The sequence below is a fragment of the Dermacentor silvarum genome, chromosome 4, assembly GCF_013339745.2.
Source record: "Dermacentor silvarum isolate Dsil-2018 chromosome 4, BIME_Dsil_1.4, whole genome shotgun sequence".
NCBI lineage: Eukaryota > Metazoa > Arthropoda > Arachnida > Ixodida > Ixodidae > Dermacentor > Dermacentor silvarum.
Window position 1 is genome coordinate 107,076,041 of NC_051157.2, and position 23,137 is coordinate 107,099,177.

At 43.9% G+C, this 23,137-nt stretch overlaps 1 protein-coding gene across 1 annotated transcript in view; it reads right to left on the reverse strand.

Moving 5' to 3' along the window:
• LOC119450483 (glycogen [starch] synthase) overlaps positions 1-23,137 on the reverse strand; it is a 41,024-nt gene that overhangs the window by 8,951 nt on the left and 8,936 nt on the right. The window contains exons 2-12 of the mRNA XM_037713942.2: positions 19,904-20,085; positions 15,537-15,728; positions 12,983-13,177; positions 11,365-11,509; positions 11,134-11,251; positions 10,948-11,068; positions 10,539-10,705; positions 10,073-10,265; positions 9,337-9,463; positions 6,155-6,312; positions 2,878-2,979 (exon numbers count right to left, since the gene is read on the reverse strand). Coding sequence (XP_037569870.1) covers positions 2,878-2,979; positions 6,155-6,312; positions 9,337-9,463; positions 10,073-10,265; positions 10,539-10,705; positions 10,948-11,068; positions 11,134-11,251; positions 11,365-11,509; positions 12,983-13,177; positions 15,537-15,728; positions 19,904-20,085 — 1,700 coding nt within the window. The remainder of the gene's footprint in view (positions 1-2,877; positions 2,980-6,154; positions 6,313-9,336; positions 9,464-10,072; positions 10,266-10,538; positions 10,706-10,947; positions 11,069-11,133; positions 11,252-11,364; positions 11,510-12,982; positions 13,178-15,536; positions 15,729-19,903; positions 20,086-23,137) is intronic.

Below are 23,137 nucleotides of genomic sequence, written 5' to 3' on the forward strand. Positions count from 1 at the left end.
GAATCTAAAGCGCACTTTTTTTCCGATAAAACAGGTCCAAAAATTGCGTGCACGTTAGAATCGAGTACGACCCTAAATCTGCATTACCATATAGCTGTTGGCATTTCAAAATGGCCGCCTCCCACGCGTGTCGAGCCTTAGCCACTGTAGCTTCCTCCATGTGCTGCAGTACACGTGCTTAGGCAATAGTCTACCGTCTGTATTCACGTTCTCTGCGTCTGCTCTATCAGCATTAAGGACTGGGAAATTCATCATGATGCCGCATTTAAAAGGAAAGTGATCATGTGTGTGGAGACGGACGGAAATCGGGCTGCATCACGGGCGGTTGGAGAATCCGAAACTTGCGTTCGGGACTGGCGCAAACAGAAGGAGAGGATTTTCGCCAGCAAAGCAATGCGGAACTATTTCAGTGGACTGAAGCAGGACGTAATCTGCGACGATCCACTTCGGCGATATGATCGCCTTGGCCCTATCTTGAAAGCAATCTGCAATGGGGAAAGTCCGTTGCGCGCCGTGTTTTCGCCACTTATAGGTCGCGTTGAAGCGAGAGGCACGATAGCACGAAGGCCAATTCGCTCGCCGCGCTTCATCACTCGAGTGTTTTGACAGTTCGTTTCTGCGATCAACGAGCGAGATGTGTTCATGTTTGCTTGTGTGCGCTTGACACCGTGCTTGTTAATTTATTTAGTAAGTGAATGTTTGCAAGTTTATACGGCCGATAAAACTGCTATCCTTAGTTCATATAGCGGTCTACTAATTTGCTATTGCATTCGATGCTTCGCCTTTCGGGCGAAACTGCGACTTTTTTTATTTATCGCAACTTCAGTGCATCGGGAGGAAATCTGTTTTTCCAAATGAGAGAAAGTTGTATTTCTGTTTGAAAGCATTAGGTGCGCGGTACTGTAAAGGACTTTTTTTTTTGTCATCATGGAAAACTGGTGCGCATTACAATCGAGGGCACGTTAGGATCGAGTAAATACGGTATAACATACCACTGAAGCAATATTCGCTATGCCACAGCGCTGGTAATTGCATAATTTTGTTATTAACAGCCTCTAAACAGCACCTAAGCAGACGACGTGTGCACCTGGTGGTTAGCAGCTTTGACGCAAGTTGCAGCACGTTGCTTCCGGGATTTTTCAGTGGGGCACGAGCGCCATCTAATCTCGAAGGTCATGCCGAGAAGACACGCGTTGTAGGTCATGCATCACTTCTGGCGAGCGGTAATGGTGGCTTTTTTTTTTTCAGTTTCGGTATAAGAAATAGATATTTTTGCCAGCTTTTTGTGATACTTCCATGCGTATCTTAAACCTAAAATTTTGCACGGACACTTCTTTATATCTACATTATCCTAAACTATACTTTTTATGCAGTGCAAAATTTCGTTGCAGTTACACAGTTTCTTGAAAACCAGGTGAACTAAGTTCAGTTGAGGCCAGGCTGTAAATAACCCAAGACTTGTTGTTTTAGAGTTTAGTAATTGCTATTTTGTATCCTTCAATTCAATATATATATTTTTTTTACTGTGAACCTTGCTCTAAGCGGCAGTATAGTCAAACACGGATATATCGAACTGGAAGGGGATTGCAAAATAGTTTGATGTATCAATAATTCGACATATAAAATAGAAATTTTATGCAAAAATTTTCCAGGGGATTTTACAGCTGTTCGTTATACACAATAATTCTTTATATCCAGGTTCGACTGTATAAGGTAAACAAGGTAGGTTATGGACAGAATCTGGGGGCTCTTAGCCTTTACATTGGTTTCATGATGTTCACAGCCTAGACATCCAGTTGTGCAGTGATGTAGATATACACAACACGGGAACAGGGTTGTTCACTCTTAGTGGAAAACACTTCGTTACTGTTCATACTAACATAACTTCAACGTAACGGGGGGGGGGGAACATGGCTTTAAATTAAATTGTGGAGTTGAACGTCCTGAATAGCACACATTTATTTAAAAGGTTGCCATGTGCATTTCATTAAAGGTTATTTACCTTTTGATGAAGCGTACCAAACTGCAAGAAGCTTGGCACAGCTAATACTGACAAGCAACTCATTAGATCACAGCAACTTATTCAGCTACCTTGACGTTAATTTTGCTTGCTTCAGGAACTTCTTTGTATAAGTTGGCTGCACCTTCTTGCACCCTTTTACTATCAAAAGATTGTCAACTGAAAGTTTGGGGACCAACAATCGAAACTCTTTCGCCAACAGAACTTCTTTTTCGTAAAACTTGATGCAACGTTTATAAACTTTACGAAAAATTCAGGAGAGTTGGCAGGTACGAGTATGCCGAGCTGCATCTGTACAGTTCTGCTGCCAAGAAAGTGATTGCCTCATGCCTTACACTTTCATAGATTGTATACTCAGCTGCAATAACTAAAACAAGCACTTGCCAATATGCTCATTTTTATATGTAGTGTAGGAACGCTGACGTGATTAGTGGCATGAGAGCCAACTGTGGACGAAGAAGACGAGGGACGCCTGAGCAGTGGCACGAAGGGCGCGCGAGCTGTGCCTGGGTGCCCTTGGGCACGGCCGGCTGAGACTGGAGCCTGCTGGCGTGGACTGTGGGATCGAGCTGTTTCCCACAGTATATATTTTAGAAAGTGCTCATTCAGCCCTCTGACTCTGAGGCCTGAGCTCTATCCGTGGCAGTTTGTAGTGATATTGCCAACGACAAACCCTACGCATTTATGACACTTGCTCCTGTTCTTTCACAGACACAGAAAAACAGCTGCACAACAACATAGTCAACATTTGCAACAACCTGTAAAGCACTTGGCTTGCTGTCAATCCTTTTTTTTTTTCTATGATGATAACGCACACAGTCTGCAACTTTCGTAATAGTCAAGCTGTGCAAGCTTACCACTCCTAGGTTTTTCCAGTCTAACAGGTCGCTCAGGCGTTCCGTGCGGTTTCGCTGGATTATTCGTTGCCGCCGTGACAGGCAGGAGAAATCAAACAAGTACTGCAAGAAGAAACAGTGTCAGGGTCACTCGGTGCAAAGGCGCAACCATGGCTTGAGTGTTTGCGATATTCTCTTGTTCAGGGCTTTATCATTTTCATTTTCTTTATTTCTGCATACTGACTGCATCGCCAGAGCTGTAATGAGTATTAGCGTTCAGTGCTGGTGCACGGAGAATGTCTGCAAGGAATTACTTACCCATCCCCCCCCCCATTAGGAAAAATACCTAAATGCAGATATCAGATACCTCAAAAATCAGATCACGGTGATTGACTTTCTGAAGCAAACACATGGGCTAAACACATGGACACATTGACTTCCTGAAGCAAACACATGAGGGCGTAGTGTGGGGAGGAAGCTCTGGATTTAATCCGATGCCTAGAATTAATGTGCACCTAAATCCAGGTGCACAAGTGTGTGTTCCATGCCCATCTAAATGCAGTCAAGAAATTAAACCGCGACCTCGTGCTCAATAGAAGAATACCTTAGTGGCTGTGGTGAATACACAGATATCTCAGTTTCCATTAAACAATTAAAGAGACCCTGTGAGATTATTTTGACTGTCGATAATTCTGTTTCAACAGACTCTTTATACGATCCCGAGTCAAAAAAAAAAAGGAAAAAAAAAAAGAAAAGCTTCAAAATTTGCCATGTGCAAATGAAAATTACTCAACCTTGAAATACAAAAGCGGCTAGCAATTAGAGTAGAGCTTTCACGAATGTGAACTGGAAGCGTACATATCGAGGCGGGCTTGTCACCACACACCACGTGGTGCCTGCACTTTTGGCAGTATTGTTTTCGAGACAACACCACAGCAAGCTCAGGCAAGAGCTCAACAGGAGGACCTGATCTCGTTTGTGCGGAGAACTGTCACCATGTTGGTGACAGTATTAAGGGTAGACATGGCATAGCATCTGCACTGGCTGTGCAGTCACACTATGCCCTCATCATCATTTATACTATATTCGGTGCCAACCCCTGTCATTGCACTGAGAATCTGACAACAACCAGAAAAAAAAAAATTGTTCGTAAGGTAGACCTCTCTCCGTTTACCTTAAAAAAAAAAACAAGATGGGTTATGTCCCTTTCAGTTCTCAGACATAGCAAACGAAAAAAAAATAATAATAATAATAATGAGAGTAAAGTTATGGGGTAGTGGGGAAGCGATATCTTCAAGTTGAAGTGGTTAGCTGTGCCCCTGTTGCTGTCCCTGTTCACCTTTTGGATATTTTAAATATTTTAACGAGTATTTCTGTGCTTGCTTTCAAGATGGAAAGGCTGTGAAATTTCAGCGCACTGGATTTCAGCATTTGTTTGTCGAGTATGGAAATTGTGCGCGACCGGAAAGCGCAGCCAATCATAGGGAACAGCCTAGCTCGTCGCATCCGTTGCCAAAAAAATTGCTGCCTCATGCTGCTGCTGAGGTTGGCAAGGAACACTGCATTCTAGAGAAGATTAAAATAGCAAATACTCTGATATTGGCAATGTTGTGGTAGTTGAGGCATTGTCAACACCTGCAATGTGCTAACAGCAAGTTAAAAATTACATGCTGAATCTGTGTCGCAGGGCCCCTTTAACCCCTTTAAGGCACCAATTAATTCTGCCCATTGTAAATTGCGTTTCACCAGATTTCTTGCATCATAGGAATCATCAAAAGTGTATAGCTGCAGGAAGGATTAGGAACTTTCAATTCACCAATGAGTTTTATCAAATTTGCGGAATGTGGACTCTATGTGAGAACTCTCTACAGGAACCTCAGATATGAAAACATCGATGATTTCTTGTCTAGCGTACCTGGAAAGCACCTATCTAGCCACCTGAAAAATACGCATGATGTAAAACATTGTGAAAAGCAATTAAAACAGGGAACCCTCTACACAACAACATACTGACACCGAGAGCAAACAGTCAACTACCTACCTTCCCACTCGCTTTATTAAAATGCTTTACACATGTTAATCACACTTACAGCACAGGTGATAATGAGTGTTTCAAGATATAACCAATATGTTTTAAATATAATTATTTTCATTGACAGTGTTGCATTTTTTTTTTATTATCTAGCCGTGCACAATTGTGCATACAGTACCTAAAGAAGTTGATAATATGCAAGGGGCAACTGCAAGGAAAGCACTTTCAACATTTCTGCCGTGGCATTGTTCACCATTGCAACATCCCACTTATGCCACTTAATGATGTAGTGCACATCCCTCAAGTGCCCTTGCATTCTGCAGCTATCAGAGTGCTGTTGTGCAGCGTGCTCAGCAGCAGAGCATCACAGCTGCTGAGTCACCGTGTCGGTGACAGTATTAAGGGTAGACCTGGCATAGCATGTGCAGTGACTGCACTGGCTGTCCAGTCACACTATGCCCTCATCATCATTTATACTATATTCGGTTCCAACCCTTGTCATTGCACTGAGAATCTGACACAACAGCCACAAAAAAAAAAAAAAAAACTCTGCACAACGTGCCCGCACCCCATGCAATGTTGTGCAGCGAGGAGGAAAATGGTGCCAATGTGCTACTGGTGCTCTCTCTAAATCCCCTCCCATCCAAGCGCCACTGTTCCCCGAAGTTATTGCTCACACCAGGTTTGCCTCCACAACTTCCACTTCTGGGACTTCTGCTTCCATAGCTGCTCGCTGTTGCATGCTCACACACCTCTATGCAGCAGTAGCAGAGGGCGACGCAGCCCACGAAGCGCCATCCACAAGCACCTGCGTGCTTGTCTGTATGCTGAAACTGCACGCTTCGCCCGTCGTTATCATAGCTGGTATGCAAAAGCACCACTGCCGCTGCTGCTTAGGACATATGGCGTTGCTTCCGCTCACAACCAGAAGCTGACAACGAAAGTTCTGCTCAAAAGTGGAAGCTGAAGAAATGAGCAAGAGAGTAGCATGGAGTAGGAACATACATTGGCAGTACTTAAACTAGTATGTGAGGCGTGTGTGGAGAGACTTTAGCTTTGGCACAACAGCTGCTCGCTGTCTATGGTGCGTAGAGACTGAAGGTTGTACAAGTGTCCCCAATTTCTTTACTGCTGTCCTTGCGAACTCGCCGTTTTTAACTTGAGAAAATGGCTTGTGCAAAGGCTGCGTGGGATTGAGCCAAGGAAAAAGGTAGACAGTGCTGTTTTGGGGCTTCCCGACTGCCCAGGGAGGTTCGCAGTACACACCTGAGCGAGCTGCTGGACTGACTCCTCGGCATTTTTGAATCTCCTGTCGACAATGTAGATGCCATAGGACATGGGGTCAGCAACATGCTCGGCTATGAAGCACCCAAAGCCAGACAGGTTGGTGGTGACGCTGGGAATGCCCATGACTGTGCACTCCGCTGAAAGCCAGCAGTGTTGGTAAAATGAGACACTGCACCGACGAGCGTTCAGACAGGTTCACTGGTCCTGTGTTTGCTAGTCTTACTGTTGCTAATAAGAATCATACTAAATGATTTAAAGCTGCTGCCTGCATGGTAGAGTAATTACTGTCTGCCCCATGTGTCACTTAATTGCATGCATATCTTAGTAGTATAGTATGTATGTAGTAGCAATATTCTGCTACTAACTACTTCTCTTTCAAGGCACAGAGCAGCAAAAACAAAACTCAATGCAAACTGAATTTTAGTACTTGCAGAAACAAATCAGCAGAATAACTGCCAGGTTAATTGTGGTAGGACTATTCTCTAATACGTATGCTAGAGGTAAAAACAAAAAAGTTAAGGAAAGAGGGAAAGAAAAATTTATTTGCCGTTATATCTAGTGTGTTCTGACTTGATGCATATGCTGCAGGTGTTGTACCTTGTGGATGATTGCAATATCTTCTCAATTCTGGGAGTTCACCTTTTTATTACAGCCTACGTCATACTTAAATCAAACATGCGTCAAGTGCCTCTTTCTATTCTCCCGTGGAGAGTTCTGGAGATTTCTGGTCTACGTGATTTGAATTTGCTAGCTTGATGCATCTTCCTTCCTAGGCAGCGAGATGTTTGTGCTCCTTACAGCTCGCATTTGTTAAAGCTAAGCTGCTAGATACGTGTCTTTAATACTTGGGTTGAGTGTGACTGCAACTGTGCAGCAATGATGCATTGCACTTGTGCATGGCTACTACTACCAGTGCCACTGACAGCCAGGCCAGTCGGGTCAGTTGAGAAACCATGTATCTCCTCAGTATCTTTAGAAGACAATGGCACAGAGCCTATCTGCCTGTCTCCATTCCTCTTGCCAGTGGCTCACATCCTGTGATGCGTACCTCGTGTGGCCTTAGTTGCAGGTGCTACCGTGAACTTTTGAAAGGGAAAACAGAAGTGTATGGCAGGTAGCCATGCATTACATGCCAATGTGAAGTGGCTAAAACTGAAAGCAAGAAAAGTAACCGGTGCTGTTCTGTGAGCTGGCAGCATTCACCATAGGCAGATCTTTCAAAGTTGGTCCTCAAGAATGAAACGCACTATGCTGTGCTATTATGCACTGTTATCGGTTCACGTTTTGGCAGTCCAGAAGTACAACCAATCATTCACCTCAGTATATTAGAACCACACATCAGAAACATGAAAGGGGCAAGCAGCAGCATCGACTGCAATTTAAAAGGCTGGAACTTGGCATATTACAGTGATACCAGCATTACTATGCCAGCTGCGTTCAAAGGAAGCTTTTGCAAAGCAAACTGATGTATAGAAAGGTTTATGTGAAGGTAGTGCCAGTAGTGGAGAGAACTGCTACTTTGCTTTCAATTTCAGCCGCAGTGTGTCATTGCTGGCACTATTTCAGGCTTATAATACAAGCATATATAGGCACTCACATGTACTCATGAGTGACAAGTCAAATAGCCCCCTCTATTCTTTGACATTCTCACTTGATAAGCCAGGAGATTGTTTCACACATCACATGTCAAAGATGGACACTATGAGTGCATATGGTGCAAATACTGAGCGTTATATAAATAGGAGCACCAGGTATACAGAACACTTCCTGCTGAGCCGCTGGCAGATCATTGCTCAAATTTTGAGCAGAGGTGCCATTTTTCATGAAGCTTAGCTTAATCCCATGTTTTTGGGTATTACTTGCCTGCTACGTCCGCAGTAAATCCAAAGCGACACCACTTAAAAATGTTTCACTGCAACGGAATGGTACCATCATCTGTCATGGCTACGATGAACACTGTGTTTTTGCTGTAGCCGTGTTAGATGGCACCACCGTTCCGTTGCAGTAGAATCAACATGTTTTGATTGGCACAGCTGCAGATGACAGCTACATTAAGTTTATTCTGGATGAAACTGGTAAGTAATGCCTGCAAACATGGTATTAAACTAAACTTAATGCGGAATGATACTTGAGGGCAAAGTTTGAGCGAAGTGTACTTAGTGTATGCCTCAAGCAGTGCAGGGTAAATAGAGATCCAATCAGTGGCCTTAGTGCAGGTGAAGAATGCACACAGTACATGCATCAAGAGTGAAGATTGTGTTCACTTTCTGAACTTAGCCAGTAAAGGTGACATGCGAGTTAGCTCTTGCTTTTCTTTTTCTGAGCAAACAAACACTTCTCATTTTCTGACCAAACCGAGACTAGACGGAAACACTGAATTAATTAATGCAATTAGTGCATGAACTGCGACAGCGCAGCCAAAGGTCATGCTGCCAGGTAATTCTGTTCTGTTGGCAGCCTGGCTGGAATCCGATTCTTGAGATAATACACTTACATAACCACTTGCCACAAGCAACCAGGAAAATTCAGAGCCCTTCCCCTGTCGAGAAAATGGGGGTAAGTGAAGCTTGTAGCAAGACGACACTGTCGCAGGCATTCCGCTTTGTTTGGCCCTAAACCCAGGGTCAGCAGCTCTTCATTGACGTTTGGCCTCAACATAGCACGCGCTCTCGCAACTTTGGGTCTGCGGCTCTTTGCCGACGTTTCGCCTGGGCTTCGGAAACCCTCATGCTAGAATCAGACTTCGCTTATCCCCATTTTCTCGACAGGGGAAGGGCTAGTGATTTTTGGGTCATACGTGTGACAAGGGTAGTTCAAGGGTGTGTTACAGGTCCCAGAGTGCACAGGGGTATGTGTCATTGAGCTTGGACCCTTTCTGCACTATCACCAGAATCGGCCCACTTTTCAGCGTGACACCACCACCGCCCAACTCTTGTGAGCCTATAAAGCTTCGCCTAAAAAAGGACACATGTACACGTAACCATTTAGCTTCTGTTGTCACCATTTGTGCAAAAAAGAGTTGCTGGATAACTTGCCAAAGAATGGCAGCAGGCTACAGTACATATACACTGTGTTAACACTGTTTCGGTATTATGTTCCGCATGAAATTTTGCAGTGCTGTGCAGAATTACAAATCATACATACAGTAAGCATGCACTTACCAGGCGTGTAGCCCCAAGGTTCATAGTATGAAGGAAAGACACCCAAGTGGCAACCCCTAACAAACTCTTCATAATCCATGCTGAACAATGGGTTTGTAGATGACAAGAATTCTGGATGAAAAATGACCTGTAGGAAATGAAGCAGCCTTGTAAGGCAGCCCAGTTTCTCATAATGCACACACACATTTTTAATTTTTGTTTTCTCCAAGCATCAGTGTCATCAAAAGCTACAGCTAGTAACTTACTTCAAATCAGAGTCTGTGTCTTCTCACTGAACATCGCAGTTTTTTGAGTACATAGTAGTTAAAGAGCTTTGTTGTTCGAACAACGGGCTTTGTCTACCACACATCACATGAAGAACAGGTGGTTTTAAAACAATGGGATCAGAATTTTCAATCTGGTCAATGGCATAAGTAGACTGGAATATATCACATACACACAGACTAATTCATTTACGTGAGTGCATAGCCTCATTTTGAGTGACAGCTAGCTGTTGTTCATGTTCACTTCAGGGATCGACTAAGACTGATTGGTGGGCCAGTTGTGCATAATGTGCAGACAGAACCAAAATTGGAAAATTAAGGAAAGTCACCTTTTAGCACTTCTCTCTTAAGCACTGTTTTAACATTACCATTCCAGGAATGGCAGCCACCTTTCAGTTGGGTGGCTGTATGTATGCTAACCACTTTACTCCTATGTGCATGCATGTACATACTGAATTCAAAACGGTAGTTACCTTAACACGATCCTCCCTACGATTGAAAAGCTGACATCGTCGAATGTGGCACAGAACAGGGTCAGAGGAATCATCCACCATGTTGTGAGTGCAGATCGGAGGTAGTGTTGTGCGCTGGGTTGCATAGATGCAGCGTTTCAACCGCACCAAATCTTCTGGGTAGATCAGTTCTTCACCTTTGGGAATCTTGCCCCTGCAAATTTCATCTGCTCATCTACAACAAAACCCTGTAACTTCTCTTGCTGACCAGTTATCAGCAAAAGCCCCCCCCCAAGCCCCATTTGTTCCCTATAATTTCCAGAAGTACTTCTCTGCACGATTGCTACAAACAAGTTGTTAAACCGGCTAGCTTTTAGATAAACACTTTGGTATGCACACTTTAGCTCGTAAAGCATTGTAAAAGGCTCAACCAGAGCCCTTCCCACAATGTGCAGATGAAAACGAAACAAACAGAATGCTAACTTACGAAAGGCAGATCTCGAACATGCGCTTCCCGATTGTAGACTGTATTTGCTGCACTGTGTCACGTAGTTGCTTGGAGATTGCTTGGCCTCGTAATGACTCGACGTTAAAGTTGTTTGTTTTGGCAGGGAAGATTAGAAAAGCAACCACGGTAACCTCGCTTCCTGAAGTCTGTTTGGAGAAAGCAAGTGGGAAGCACATTGAAACAGAGATTGTGCACCCTGGGACAGTTTGTTTTGACATACTATTAATGCTACGAATCAGTGTTGGCAGATGAAAAGGGATTTCTTGTGTATTCTCAAATTTTGGATAAAAAGTCATCCGTGGCTTCTTTATACGCAAGCTCATCTCGGAGGACAAAGGCATGAATGCAATTCATTTAATGCAAGAAGTGTGCTGGAAGTGTCACGTACCTTTAAGTAATGATTGAGACGTGCCAAGGACTCTATGAACATGTCTGCACCCTTGTTGGAGAATTCGTACCTTCCCGCAGTGAAGCAGTACAGAGTTTTGTCGAGGTCGAAGTCGTAGTGCCTGAAAGGTTCCGACATGTTCATCGGTTTCTCAAAGGACAGAGCAGCTTTCACAAAAGTGCTCACCCATAAAAGTGGCCTCTGACAAAGTCGTGGATCTTCTCCTTGGCTATGGCGTGCATGTTTTGAAACTCATGAAGTGCGCTGAACTTCTTGACGTTGAGTCCGTTTGGCGTGATGGCGTCTGTGAACAGGACACAGCATGGAAGTGAGCCTCGGAGTTAGCTTTAGTTCAAGAAGCTAGGCGGCGAAGCACGTTCTTGTCAACTCTGCAGTAGTAAACGAGCCAGCACTTGCCTGGCTTTCTCTTGAGCAAGTGCTCCGCCTCCATGCCTGTCACGTCTGAGACTGTAGCAAACACATGAGCGCTGTGGCAGGCAGCCCGTTCCATGCAGTAGCGGTGGTAGATCCCTCTGTCTCCAGCCTCTTTATCTAAAACGAACTGCAATCATGCAAAAACACTCATCTGAAAAAAATCTGCATGACTGTCTAAACATTCATTAAAACTGCTGAATCGAACTATAAAAAACAGCTGACTGAGGGCACTGTTGAGTTTTTTTAATGCTTAAATTACCTAAAAGAGCAAAAAGAATAAGGGGAGTAAGCCAACAGACCATGAAGCCAAGAAAAGCATAGAGGAAATTAACAGTTTAATTAAATTAACTCACTCCATGCTCAATACTGTCAGCCGGCATGTTTCAGGATGGGGGGGCCTCTGGATCTGCCAGTGAACGCTGGGCTGTCTTTGTCCAATTGAATGACCAACCAGTTGGCAAACGGTTTAGTATAAAGTGTTTTCAGGATTTCGTAGCATTTCAAGGTGAACTACAACGAAATTTCACTTTGGCAAAATTGGTTATAAGTTCATACATACTATTGAAGCAATCTTGGCAAAGCTTCAGGGCTAGTACAGTAGACTTCTATTATTTCAACTCTGGTCAATTCGATTTTTCAGTTAATTCGATCCAAGCCGAAGGTACCGGCCGGCGCCCATGAACTTCTATGGGCCCAAACTTTCATTATTTCATTCTAACAGGCATTTCAAAAAAATTTTTTTTTCTCAAGACAACTGGTTCAGAAATTGCCTGCACGGTGCAATCGGACGTGATACCAAAACCGCCTTCACGGTGTTTGTATGCTTTACTGCAAAACAAGGATGTATTGAGGTGAAGCTGACTTCAAAACCGTGTGGCGGCGCTGACTTTAGGAAACCAACCGCCGTTGTGCAATATATATTATAATGACCCTTCCCCATTTTTATTGCTAAAAAATCGGGTGCCCTGTAGATTTCATTGTTTGAGTTTTAATGCCATTTCTATGTTAGTTTTCTGCTTTGGACACATAGAAAGCAGGTGCGCGTTTGATTCGGGGACGTTATAACTGGATGTTATAACCTGGCTCATACTGCCAAATGAATCAGTGGTGCACTTTGGCATTCTCTCTGCATCTTGGTTAATTCGACCTGCCAGATAATTCGATCAGTTTCGTCGGTACCGTCAAAGTCGAATTAATGGAAGTTGACTGCAATCGTCTAATTTTATTATTAACAGCCTTTAAATGCACCTAGTGGTCAGCGGATATGAAGCAAGTTACAGCACGTCGCCTCTGATATTTTCAGCGTGCCACAGGTGCTGCTTAATCTCGGAGGTCATGTCGTGGAGCCAAGCTGATTCTCAACATTCTAGGTGCTACGTCACTTCCAGCAGGCTGTAACAATGTTTCTATTTCTATGAGTTCACATATCAAACATAAGTTTTGCACAGAAGCTGATCTGCATCTGCACTATGTGAAATTACGCCTTTTTACACATTCCGAAATATTGTTACAGTTGGCCTTTAAGCAAAGCAATGTTGCTTGTAGTACACGTCTCTGCTTAGAGCATCAGCAGAATACACAGGGCACTACTATAGCTGACCTTGTCAAGGTTGTTGTAGAAGTCAACATTTCCTGCACACAAGTACCGGCCCAGCAGTGTTGCGTGTGTGATGAATATGGTGGACACATCAAGGTGCCTGGTGCGACACAGAATCAGTCCGATGCCAGCGAGCCACTCGTGGAACTGAGCCGTGACCAGTGGGGGGCCCTTCTCGGCAGTCACTGCCTTCAGGAACTGCAAGCACAAAAATAATGCTAAGGTTTGCGACTTGTTAGCATTTAGATTTTTTTCTTTTTTTTTTTGTCTTTACATCTCTACGAGCAAGTGACAGATGAAAAGAGGACAAACATTAAACGGACATCAAGGAGAAAAATTATTTGAGATACATTAGTATATTACCCTTTTAAAACACCAGAAAAAGCTAATCTTACTGTGATAAGAGGATTGGCAAGCCAGAAAAGATAACAATGAAAGACAGGTAGCGTTGCTGCCTTGAAGGTCCCGCAGCAGCTCACTGCGATGTCATGAATTTTGACGGCGTTTGCTCGAGTCTAGGCAAAGACTTGGCAAGTTTCGAGAACTTTACTAAACCACAACAGCCGAAATTTGAAAGAATACTTTGAAATCCAAGACCTCACTCTGATGTACCAGTGCTGGGATTTCTCCACGAAATTCAGGAAATGAAAGTTTCAGCTTCGTTTTCTTGTCTAATAATTAACCTATCACTGCAAAGTTAACAAAAACATTGTTTTGAAAGACTGCTTTATCAGTCTAAATGAATTTACTGTTTATCTGTAGTGTCACTTAAACACTCTCATGTGCTAGATAACACCGTCATGAACACATAGGGATACAGTAGAACCCCGCTGTTACGTTCCTGGGTGCTGCGTTTTCCCGGCTGTAACGTCGTTTTCGGCCGGTCCCGGCACAGGTCCCATAGAACCCAATGCATTGGTAACCCCGCTGTTGCGTCGCAACTGTGGGACCGTTCCCACATCATACGTTCCGAACTGCCACCCCGCGCCAGCCCGAGCGGCCATTTTGACTTTTCATGTTGCTTGGCTTGGTGGCTTGACGATGGCATTGGCCGCCCAAAGTGCTGGGGGCGACACCAATGACGTATTTTTGGTTTCTGCCAGCAAAAGTATGGCCTTTGAGATCCGTATTTGCTATTTTAAGATGGTGTCTATGATGCATTGTGGCCCTAAAATTAGTTTTGGCGCATAGATGTTCCGTATAAAGTCGAAGGGTGATAATGCCGTCGCTGCGCATCATATGCTGTATGTGCGAGTGAAAGCATGCAAGGGGAGCCGACGACCTCATCTAAATATCACGCGTGCAAGAAAGAAAACCAGGGAGGAAGTTCGCCTTCTTCCGTTGCGCTCGAGGCACCGGCAAGGGAGCGAAGGGAGAGGGATGGCGAGTGGCGTTGTACTCTAGCATTAACTGCTTACTGCCCGGCGGCGCGCGGGCCGTGTCTTGAAAGCGATCTGTGTTGGGGGCAGAGTCTAGGCAGAGTAGGTGTGTCGGCGGCTCGTAGCTTTGTGCGTGCTGTGTGTTCTTGGAGCGCAGTTTGTGTTGAAGCAATAGACAACAGCACGAAGGTTACTTCGCTCGCTGCTGCAGCGGCGCTTCCTCACGCCAGCGTTTGACAGCGCATGTCCGCACTCATTGAGTGTGATGTGTTCATGTTTGCCTGTGGGTACTGACACCATGCCTGTTAATATAGTTAATAAACGAATGTTTACAAGTTTATACGGACGATAAAACTACTATTCTTACATTGTATAGCTGTCTACTAATTTGCTATCGCAATCGATGCTTTGGCTTTCTGGCGAAACGACAACTTTTTTTTCACACGTAGGAATTAAAATAATATTGTGTGCAGTTCAACACTGCTCTCATTTCTCAATTTTTCCTATTTCTCGGCTCTTGCGTTTCCTGGCTCTTATGGTTTTTTTTTTTTATGGTCCCGTGAAAAACGTATCAGCGGGGTTCTACTGTATTATAATATTCTTGTACTGGCATCAGGGGGCCTACAGCTTTATTCAACATCGGTTTGCTTTTTCCTTAGGCTTTCTGGAATCCTTGCCACTTTTTGTTTATTCCTACATACTTTGAACATAATGGAGATTACCGGATGTCTTTTGATGTCAACTTGTGACAAAAAAACAGTGAAAGCTTTAAACGGAGTTTAAAGGACGAAAATGAGAGAAAAGTTCTGAGGGAATAGGCCAAAATTTGATTGCCAATAACTAACTCCTTTCATACAAGGTGCACCCAAGAACCTTTTGTTGGGGAAGTTCTGCAAGAAGATGCTGTTTAATACCAGACACCTTAAATGCCTTTCATAGCAGGTGCTCCCAGTAAGCTTACAGACAAATATTAAAAGCACAAAGCCCATGAAGATTTGATCTCCAACACCAGCACTGTGGCCAACGTGTTGACCAAAGCATGGCATAACGACCATTTTTCCAAGGTGAAAAAACAGCAAGTGTGCGCATAAACAGATAAGTACCTATTGCATCAAGAAGTTGATGCATGAGTGTTTTAAGAATGCAAACAAAACTTATTGAAAAGGGTGCTCACTTACATCTTGTAAAAACCAAGCGACAAGGTAGCCAAAGATGATCGCATCATTGGACTCCCGGTCATGCCATGGGACACCGATGCTGCATGTATTCCACAGGTCACGCTTCCACTCGTCGAGTTTCCAGGCGGCCGAACCAATGTCGAAAAGAAGGACTTGAGGGTAGCCGTCAATGAGCCACCTTCCATAGACAACCTATGTGCAGAGAAGAATGAAAAGACTTAAGTCACGAACATATACAGATGATTAAGCAGCAGCTGTGTATGTGTTTGATTCTGTGGTCATTAAAAGTCTCGCACAATGCTGCAATCGTGAATGGCAACAATTATCTGATTTCTCCAAGGAAAACAGCAAGAAACCTGCCGGGTTGACTGCTATTGTTCACTCAGAGGCCAGTGCTTCAAAGCTGGCTTCACAGCAGTGAATGTGTGCATGCAGTGAAACTGTCTTTAATTTGTTGAGTTTTTGTACAAGCAGTTGCTAATGCAAGAACGATCCAACCAAAACAGCATGAAACCTGCCGGATTGACTGCTATTGGTCACTCTGAGGCCAGTGCTTCAAAGCTGGCTTCACAGCAGTGAATGTGTGCATGCAGTGAAACTGTCTTTAATTTGTCGAGTTTTTGTACAAGCAGTTGCTAATGCAAGAACGATCCAACCAAAACAGCATGAAACCTGCTGGATTGACTGCTATTGTTCACTCTGAGGCCAGTGCTTCAAAGCTGGCTTCACAGCAGTGAATGTGTGCATGCAGTGAAACTGTCTTTAATTTGTCGAGTTTTTGTACAAGCAGTTGCTAACGCAAGAACGATCCAACCAAAACAGCATGAAACCTGCCGGATTGAATGCTATTGGTAACTGAGGCCAGTGCTTTAAAGCTGGCTTCACAGCAGTGAATGTGTGCATGCAGTGAAACTAATTTGTCGCGTTTTTGTACAAGCAGTTGCTAATGCAAGAACGATCTAACCAAAACAGCATGAAACCTGCCGGATTGAATGCTATTGGTCACTGAGGCCAGTGCTTTAAAGCTGGCTTCACAGCAGTGAATGTGTGCATGCAGTGAAACTGTCTTTAATTTGTCCAGTTTTTGTACAAGCAGTTGCTAATGCAAGAACGATCCAACCAAAACAGCATGAAACCCGCCGGATTCACTGCTATCGTTCACTCTGAAGCCAGTGCTTCAAAGCTGGCTTCACAGCAGTGAATGTGTGCATGCAGTGAAACTGACTTTAATTTGTCGAGTTTTATTGCGATAGCAATTATACGGACACTTCAACCAGATTTCTGCCATCGCCGTGAGGTTCCGTATAAAGTCCAAGGGCGGTAAAATCGTCGCCGCGCGCCATATGCGCGAGCGAAAGCACGCGGGGGACGGGCGCTATCACGGAGAGCTAACGCACGGCGGAAAGCAAACGTGACCGTCACGCGAAAGGCCGTTGGGGTATGGGAGGGAAGGAGGCGGGGCGACGCTCCGCTGTGGCACCAAATGCGTATCTTGCAACCGGGCGCAAGGGGAACTGGCCACTCAATCTCCAATGCGAAAGCAAGAAAGCGGGAAGGCAGCGCGGGAGGGAGGGGGGGGGGGGGCGCAGCTTCTACTCTGCCAACCCCCAACTGTGCTCATACTTTTCCCGGCTGTGGCGGTCGCCTGCACCGTCTCTTATCTCCACACGGCTCTGACCTTTGTATGCGCTGTGCATTCACCGCTCAGTTTCCGTTGAAGCGATAGACCGCACGAACCTTCGCCCGCTGCGGCGGCTGTGCTTGCTGCCAGCGTTTTGACAGTCGTCTGCGATCATTCAGTGTGATCTATTCATGTTTGCTTGTGCGCGCTGACACCACGCTTATTAATTCAGTTAGTAAGCGAATGTGTCCAAGTTTATGCAGCCAATAAAACTACTATCCCTACTCCGAATAGCTCTCTACTAATTTGCTGTCGCAATTGATGCTTCGCCTTTCGGGCGAAACTACGACATTTTTTGTACAAGCAGTTGCTAATGCAAGAACAATCCAACCAAAACAGCATGAAACCTGCCGGATTTACTGCTATTGTTCACTCTGAGGCCAGTGCTTCAAAGCTGGCTTCACAGCGGTGAATGTGTGCATGCAGTGAAGCTGTCTTTAATTTGTAGAGTTTTTGTACAAGCATCCAGAAAGCATCTAGTTTTTGTACATCCAGAAACTGTCTTTAATTTGTCGAGTTTTTGTACAAGCAGTTGCTGATGCAAGGACGATGTTGCTTGAAAAATTATGTTCGCTTGAGTGCGCTGTCCTGCAGATGGCAGGAGTCCGCACCATAACTGACCATTTCTTTAATAGAGATGAGTCCTGCTGATAATGGAAAGTTCACAAAAATAGCCGGCAACAAGTTTGGCTTGTCACTGAATGAAGTGCATGTCACCAGGAGCAATTGACAATCCAGGCTCATTGCTTTGCTCCCGATTTAACTTTCTTTTGTCTGCACTTTAGACTTTTTTTTTCTTTTTTGACATGATGGCACATGCCATGTAGTGACATTTTGCGTGCTGCCTTTCTATTGCACATAGTTGGCCATAATAGCTGCTGTGCACAAAAAGATGATAATGCTACAGTTATTTCTAACTGAAAGAAACTGTTAAAGGGCTCCTCACCAGGCCCCGCCAAAAATTAGGCTGTTCTTGACTGACCATTGCCCATAATGTGTCATAACATTTCATGAAAATGAAAAAAACTATGATTTATAGCGATAGAATTGAGCATGTTGTTCACAGTTCAAATAGGAATTATTTAAAATTCACACAAAGTCGTGAAAAAATGGTATATTATGCCACTTTGTGGTGAAATCTCCATACTAAAGCAGGATACTGACCGTCTAACTGCAAATTACTGTATGCAAGTTGGCTGCTAGCAAGTGTGCCATATGTATTGTTTAAAATTGGAGCCTTTATATCATATAGGCGGTTACGCTTTATTCTATGCATATTATAATCTAAAGAAAGTTGACGCTAACAAGCGACACTGCCTTTGCAGCAACGGGTGAAAGTGCAGACTGCAGAAGCATGGTAAGCCATGGCGTTCCTCATAGCATGGCGGTGGCACATAAGTGCTTTTGTACGTGTACGAGTTTGCGAGGGAGTACTTGGAGTTCTCTGGTCTCCCTGTGAGATACAAAATGCCATCATATGAGCATCACCTTACTAAACAAAATGATCAATTTCTTACAGCCAGGGCCGCACTTGTCTGCTTCTATAATGCCAGTGTAGAACTGTTATCGCGTTCACCTGTTACCGTTTCCAGCATGTTTCCACCGAACGACTTCATAAATGCGATCGTGACTGTAGACAAAAAAATCCTGACAAAAAATGTTCCACAACATTTTCTGTGTTACCACTGCAGGACTGGACACCGACTAGTAAGCTTTCCATTGCACACAAAAAAAGGAAAAAAAAAATAATGGGTATTATAAAAAGTGGTTGTTGGTGCCTTCAAAGAAGAAAAGCTCGGCTAGTTGAAACTAGATATCAGACATTTGTAGCGTTTGCTAGTGGAAATTTTTTGTACACTGGAAGTTGTAAAGTGCCACCCAGGAAGCATTCTACCGCAAGAATTAAAATGAAAGTTATAGCGGAGATATAGAAGCAAATAAAATGTTACAAGGTGATGGTGTGAGGAGGCATGCTACTCATCCAGCATCAGATGCTCTCTCCCATTGCTGCGACCACCCGCAAGTGGCATTCCTCTCCTGCCTTCTTCCATATCATAAATATCCAAGGGCCTATGTAACCTTTACGCTTCGGCTGTTTTCTCTTTGTCTTTTTGCACAGTGCATTTTCAGTGGCAATTTTGTGCACCCTGCGTTCAAAGGGAATCGCCAAGCTGTTTTGCATTGCTGCTTGTGGTATGCGTGATGCAGAGATGAGAGCTCTGATGTAGTCTCTGTTGGTGGGGAGAATGGTTTCCGTGAAAAGAAGTGTGTGTGTGCTTTCATTTGAATTTTCAGCTGTTCTCACAGTATACATTGGTGTGATAGTACATTGCAGAAGCAACTGTCGCTGTGTGCCCTACACACAGCGCTTGTCTGTTACCAATGTCCTAACCTGAGGAGGGGCCTTTAAGCTAGGGTGAAAGAATGCAGTGTCTGGAACGAAACTGAAAGTACCATAACTGCACGAACGTAATGCAGCTATATAACATAAGGGACTTATGCATACTCGAAAAAAATGAAAACACAACAACGTGCTTTCTCACGCATGTGATCACTAAAAGAAACACACAAAAAAATAATACCGTGCTACATTCCTTCCAATGTGACATGTGTTGTGACCAGTTCTATGCTGGACACAAGTGTCCTATTGCGGATTCCCACATGCCAGTTTCAGTGAGTGACTGACCTTGATGCCTTGTTCTCTCATGGCTTTGATGCTGTTCCAAAAGACGCTGTAAGGTGGTTCCAGGACCTCAACCTCGGTGCGAACCAGGTTCTCATTCAAGGGGCCCAAGAGACAGAACTGGTCTCCCAGTTCTTCCACGCTCACCTCGGCCTTGGAACGGATCACCGTGTAAATGCCTCCAACTGCACAGAGATGAAAGCCAGTTTCAGATAATTCTACCTACTTCGCCTGTGCGATTACTGAGAGCATACAGTTTAGTTCACATTATTAGTCACATGGCAGATATAAGCACTACATCGTCCAAGAAAATGATTCCACATAGGTACAACTGGTACACATTAGTTTTCTTCTAGGCTCAGTAAAACTGACGCCTGATGTCCAATGGGCCATCTTCAAACATGATGTCATGTCCCTTTGTGTAATCACAGGCTGATATTTCGTTTTGCTGGCCCTTCAGCTTACACGTGCAATTGCAAGGGCAAAACAAGTGCAGCTGCTGTATAGGCATCTCAGGTAAGTGCGTATACTTCACAGATGCACTTAATGTCCAGGGAGCAAGAAGCAGATACCATGAAAATGCAGCATAAAAAAAAGGCATTGCTGAAACCAAAGCAGGTGCTTCATGCAGATAACGCACAAATGCTGTCAAAGCAGTTACGTTGAAGGATGACTTAAGAAAGCAAACTTTAGCCCCGTTTAGAGATGGAAAGCTGTGCCCACAATCTTTTTCTAGATTTTATTTATTTGTAAATTGCCCTACAAGGCCCCTACATGGCGTGTGAATGTAATAAAAACAATAAACATGTCAAAAATATGTATTTTACACAGATTGAAAGTGGAGCTCTTATGAAAAAATCTGCTTATTTATGCTGCAATATTAGTCAAAGTAAATTGCAAATGAACAGTATTTGGATAGCACTACAGAAATTGTAGCACATTTACCAGAAAACATGTTAGTGTGGTAATGATTAAGAAAATGTGCTGCTTATCCCCCTGCAAAGAGGAATATCAGTTTCAGAAGGGCAAAAAAAAAAAAAAAAAAACAGGTTGTGCTCTGCAAGAAGAGAGCTCAATATTAAGAAAAGCCTGAAGAGTTATTCTAAAGCCCTAGGAGAAAACCTGAAGATGAATTATGATAAAGGAGAAGAGTGGGCATTTCGCTGTCTTATCTTTAAACATGACAAATATGATGCTCTGCTAATAGCATGAACTTTCTTGCAGCAATTTGATAGTGGTATTGGAATGGTCTATTAATGCAAACAAATCTTTTTGTAGTGCACCAAAGCTATTAAGCATTCTTCCATGGATGACCAGGAAATTGGCAAATGCACGGTGACCTGGAAATTGGATCAGCAAACAGTAACGCACAAGAACTGAGAAGCTGGCAACCTTAAACACTGGTGCAAGTTGCCTTAAATTTCTTCCTGCGAATTCAAGCATGGTAGCAAAGCCCTGTACCGGGTGCGCGAAGTATTTGAGGACATAATGAAAATTTCAGGAATAGCATCAATACTTCATACATAATCGTTCTAAATATTTTGCAGCATTCTGTTGCTGTTTTTTTTTATGACTTTATTTTTTATCATCCATCTTCAGCCTCAATTAATGACTTAATAATGTCTGTACACTAAGATCAGATAGTGCACAGTGATGTTGGGAAGTACTTCCAAAAAAGCAGGCTTTAGCAGGTTTTTACCATTGTGTGGCTGTTTGTTAGGTCCTTCTCTCAGTGACACCCGCCACACATAGTGGCGCACAGGTTTAGATACTCGGAACTAAGACACCATATTAAGGGTGACCTGGTCGCTGAGGTTCGCAACCAGACGTTCTTGGGTGGCGCAAGCACTGTGGGCGAAAGCAAATCCATTACTTGGAGTGGCACCTGATGAAATCGTGCACAGGAAGCTTGATTTTTAACAGCGAAGCTGTTTAAGCCAGCCGTAATTGTGGTGCGTATCAAGACATTACCAAGAAAGAAAATAAAATAAAATTTCTTGCCGAGGCGGAATTCGAACCTGCGTACCCCCCGTCCCAAGGCGAGCGTCGTAACCACTAGGCTATACAGCCACGGTTGCAGAATATGCATTTGTGTGACAGGTTTTGCACGCTATGAGAGTGCGAGAGAGAGAGACGGATTCACGGAGTGGGTCGCCTGGAACACAGTGTCGGCATTGGAACGTGGTGTTGTTGTTGCAAGCTACGCTCTGCAACGCACAGTGACTGCCTTAAGTCCGAGACGCATGAAAAGAAATTATCATCATGAGTAATAAGATGAAAAGTTTGCGCACACTTCCGGAAAATGCTGGGCTACAATTGCCCAGCTTCGCTGTTTCAAGTGTTGCGCGGCAGAGTGCAAGGTTAAGCGTTTTTGATTCTGCCAGCTTAAGTTGATCATTGGTGGCCATAATCAGCTTTCCAGGGTGATCATCATGACCTCCACCTGCTGGAGAAATTCAACCGCCTGGGTGACATCTGACTACTGGCAGTGCTCAATTGTCTTTATCAGAGATGACAACTGGCCACAAACTCCTTGTCTCATCCAGAAACCAAACCATTTCGCAAAATTCAAGAAGGTGGTGATCTCCAAGTTGCAGTGGTCGACGTGCAAGGTGACTAGGGGAATGTACTGCTTCATCTCCAGTGTCAGAGTGAAAGCTGATACCATGGAATAAATGTGCTAGACAGGTGACAGAGGGGTTGATGTGGACTGATGTGAAACATCTAGACAGATAGAATGAGAATGTTAATGTATATGGCCATTCAAAATGCACCCGGTAAGTACCTTTTGGAGGTGTTAAGTGCATTCAAGGGACACCGAAATTAAGATGTGTGAGCCACGGGCAAACAGTGCTGTTGCTGCACATTTTCAGGATTTATAAAGCTCACTCTCAAAAGAGACATCCTACCCAAGTGTGGCTCTTGCAGAACACAACTGGTAGCTTTATTTCACTTCTGGGCTTTAGTGATAAAGCTACCAAGAAACCTTGTGAAGATGATTCTATGTTGAACCATCATTTAAACCTTTAAGGATAGTGCTAACTTCCGGCTCTGATTTAAAAATCTGGCAGAATCCATTCCACAATGAATGTCGATGTTAACGCAACTACAGTTAAACCTGCTTATAACGAACCTCCATATAACGAATTCCTGGATATAACGAAGTTTTTCGATTCCCCGCCGTTACTCCATAGAAGCACATGTATTTGAGACCTCTACGTAACGAAGTGGCAGCGG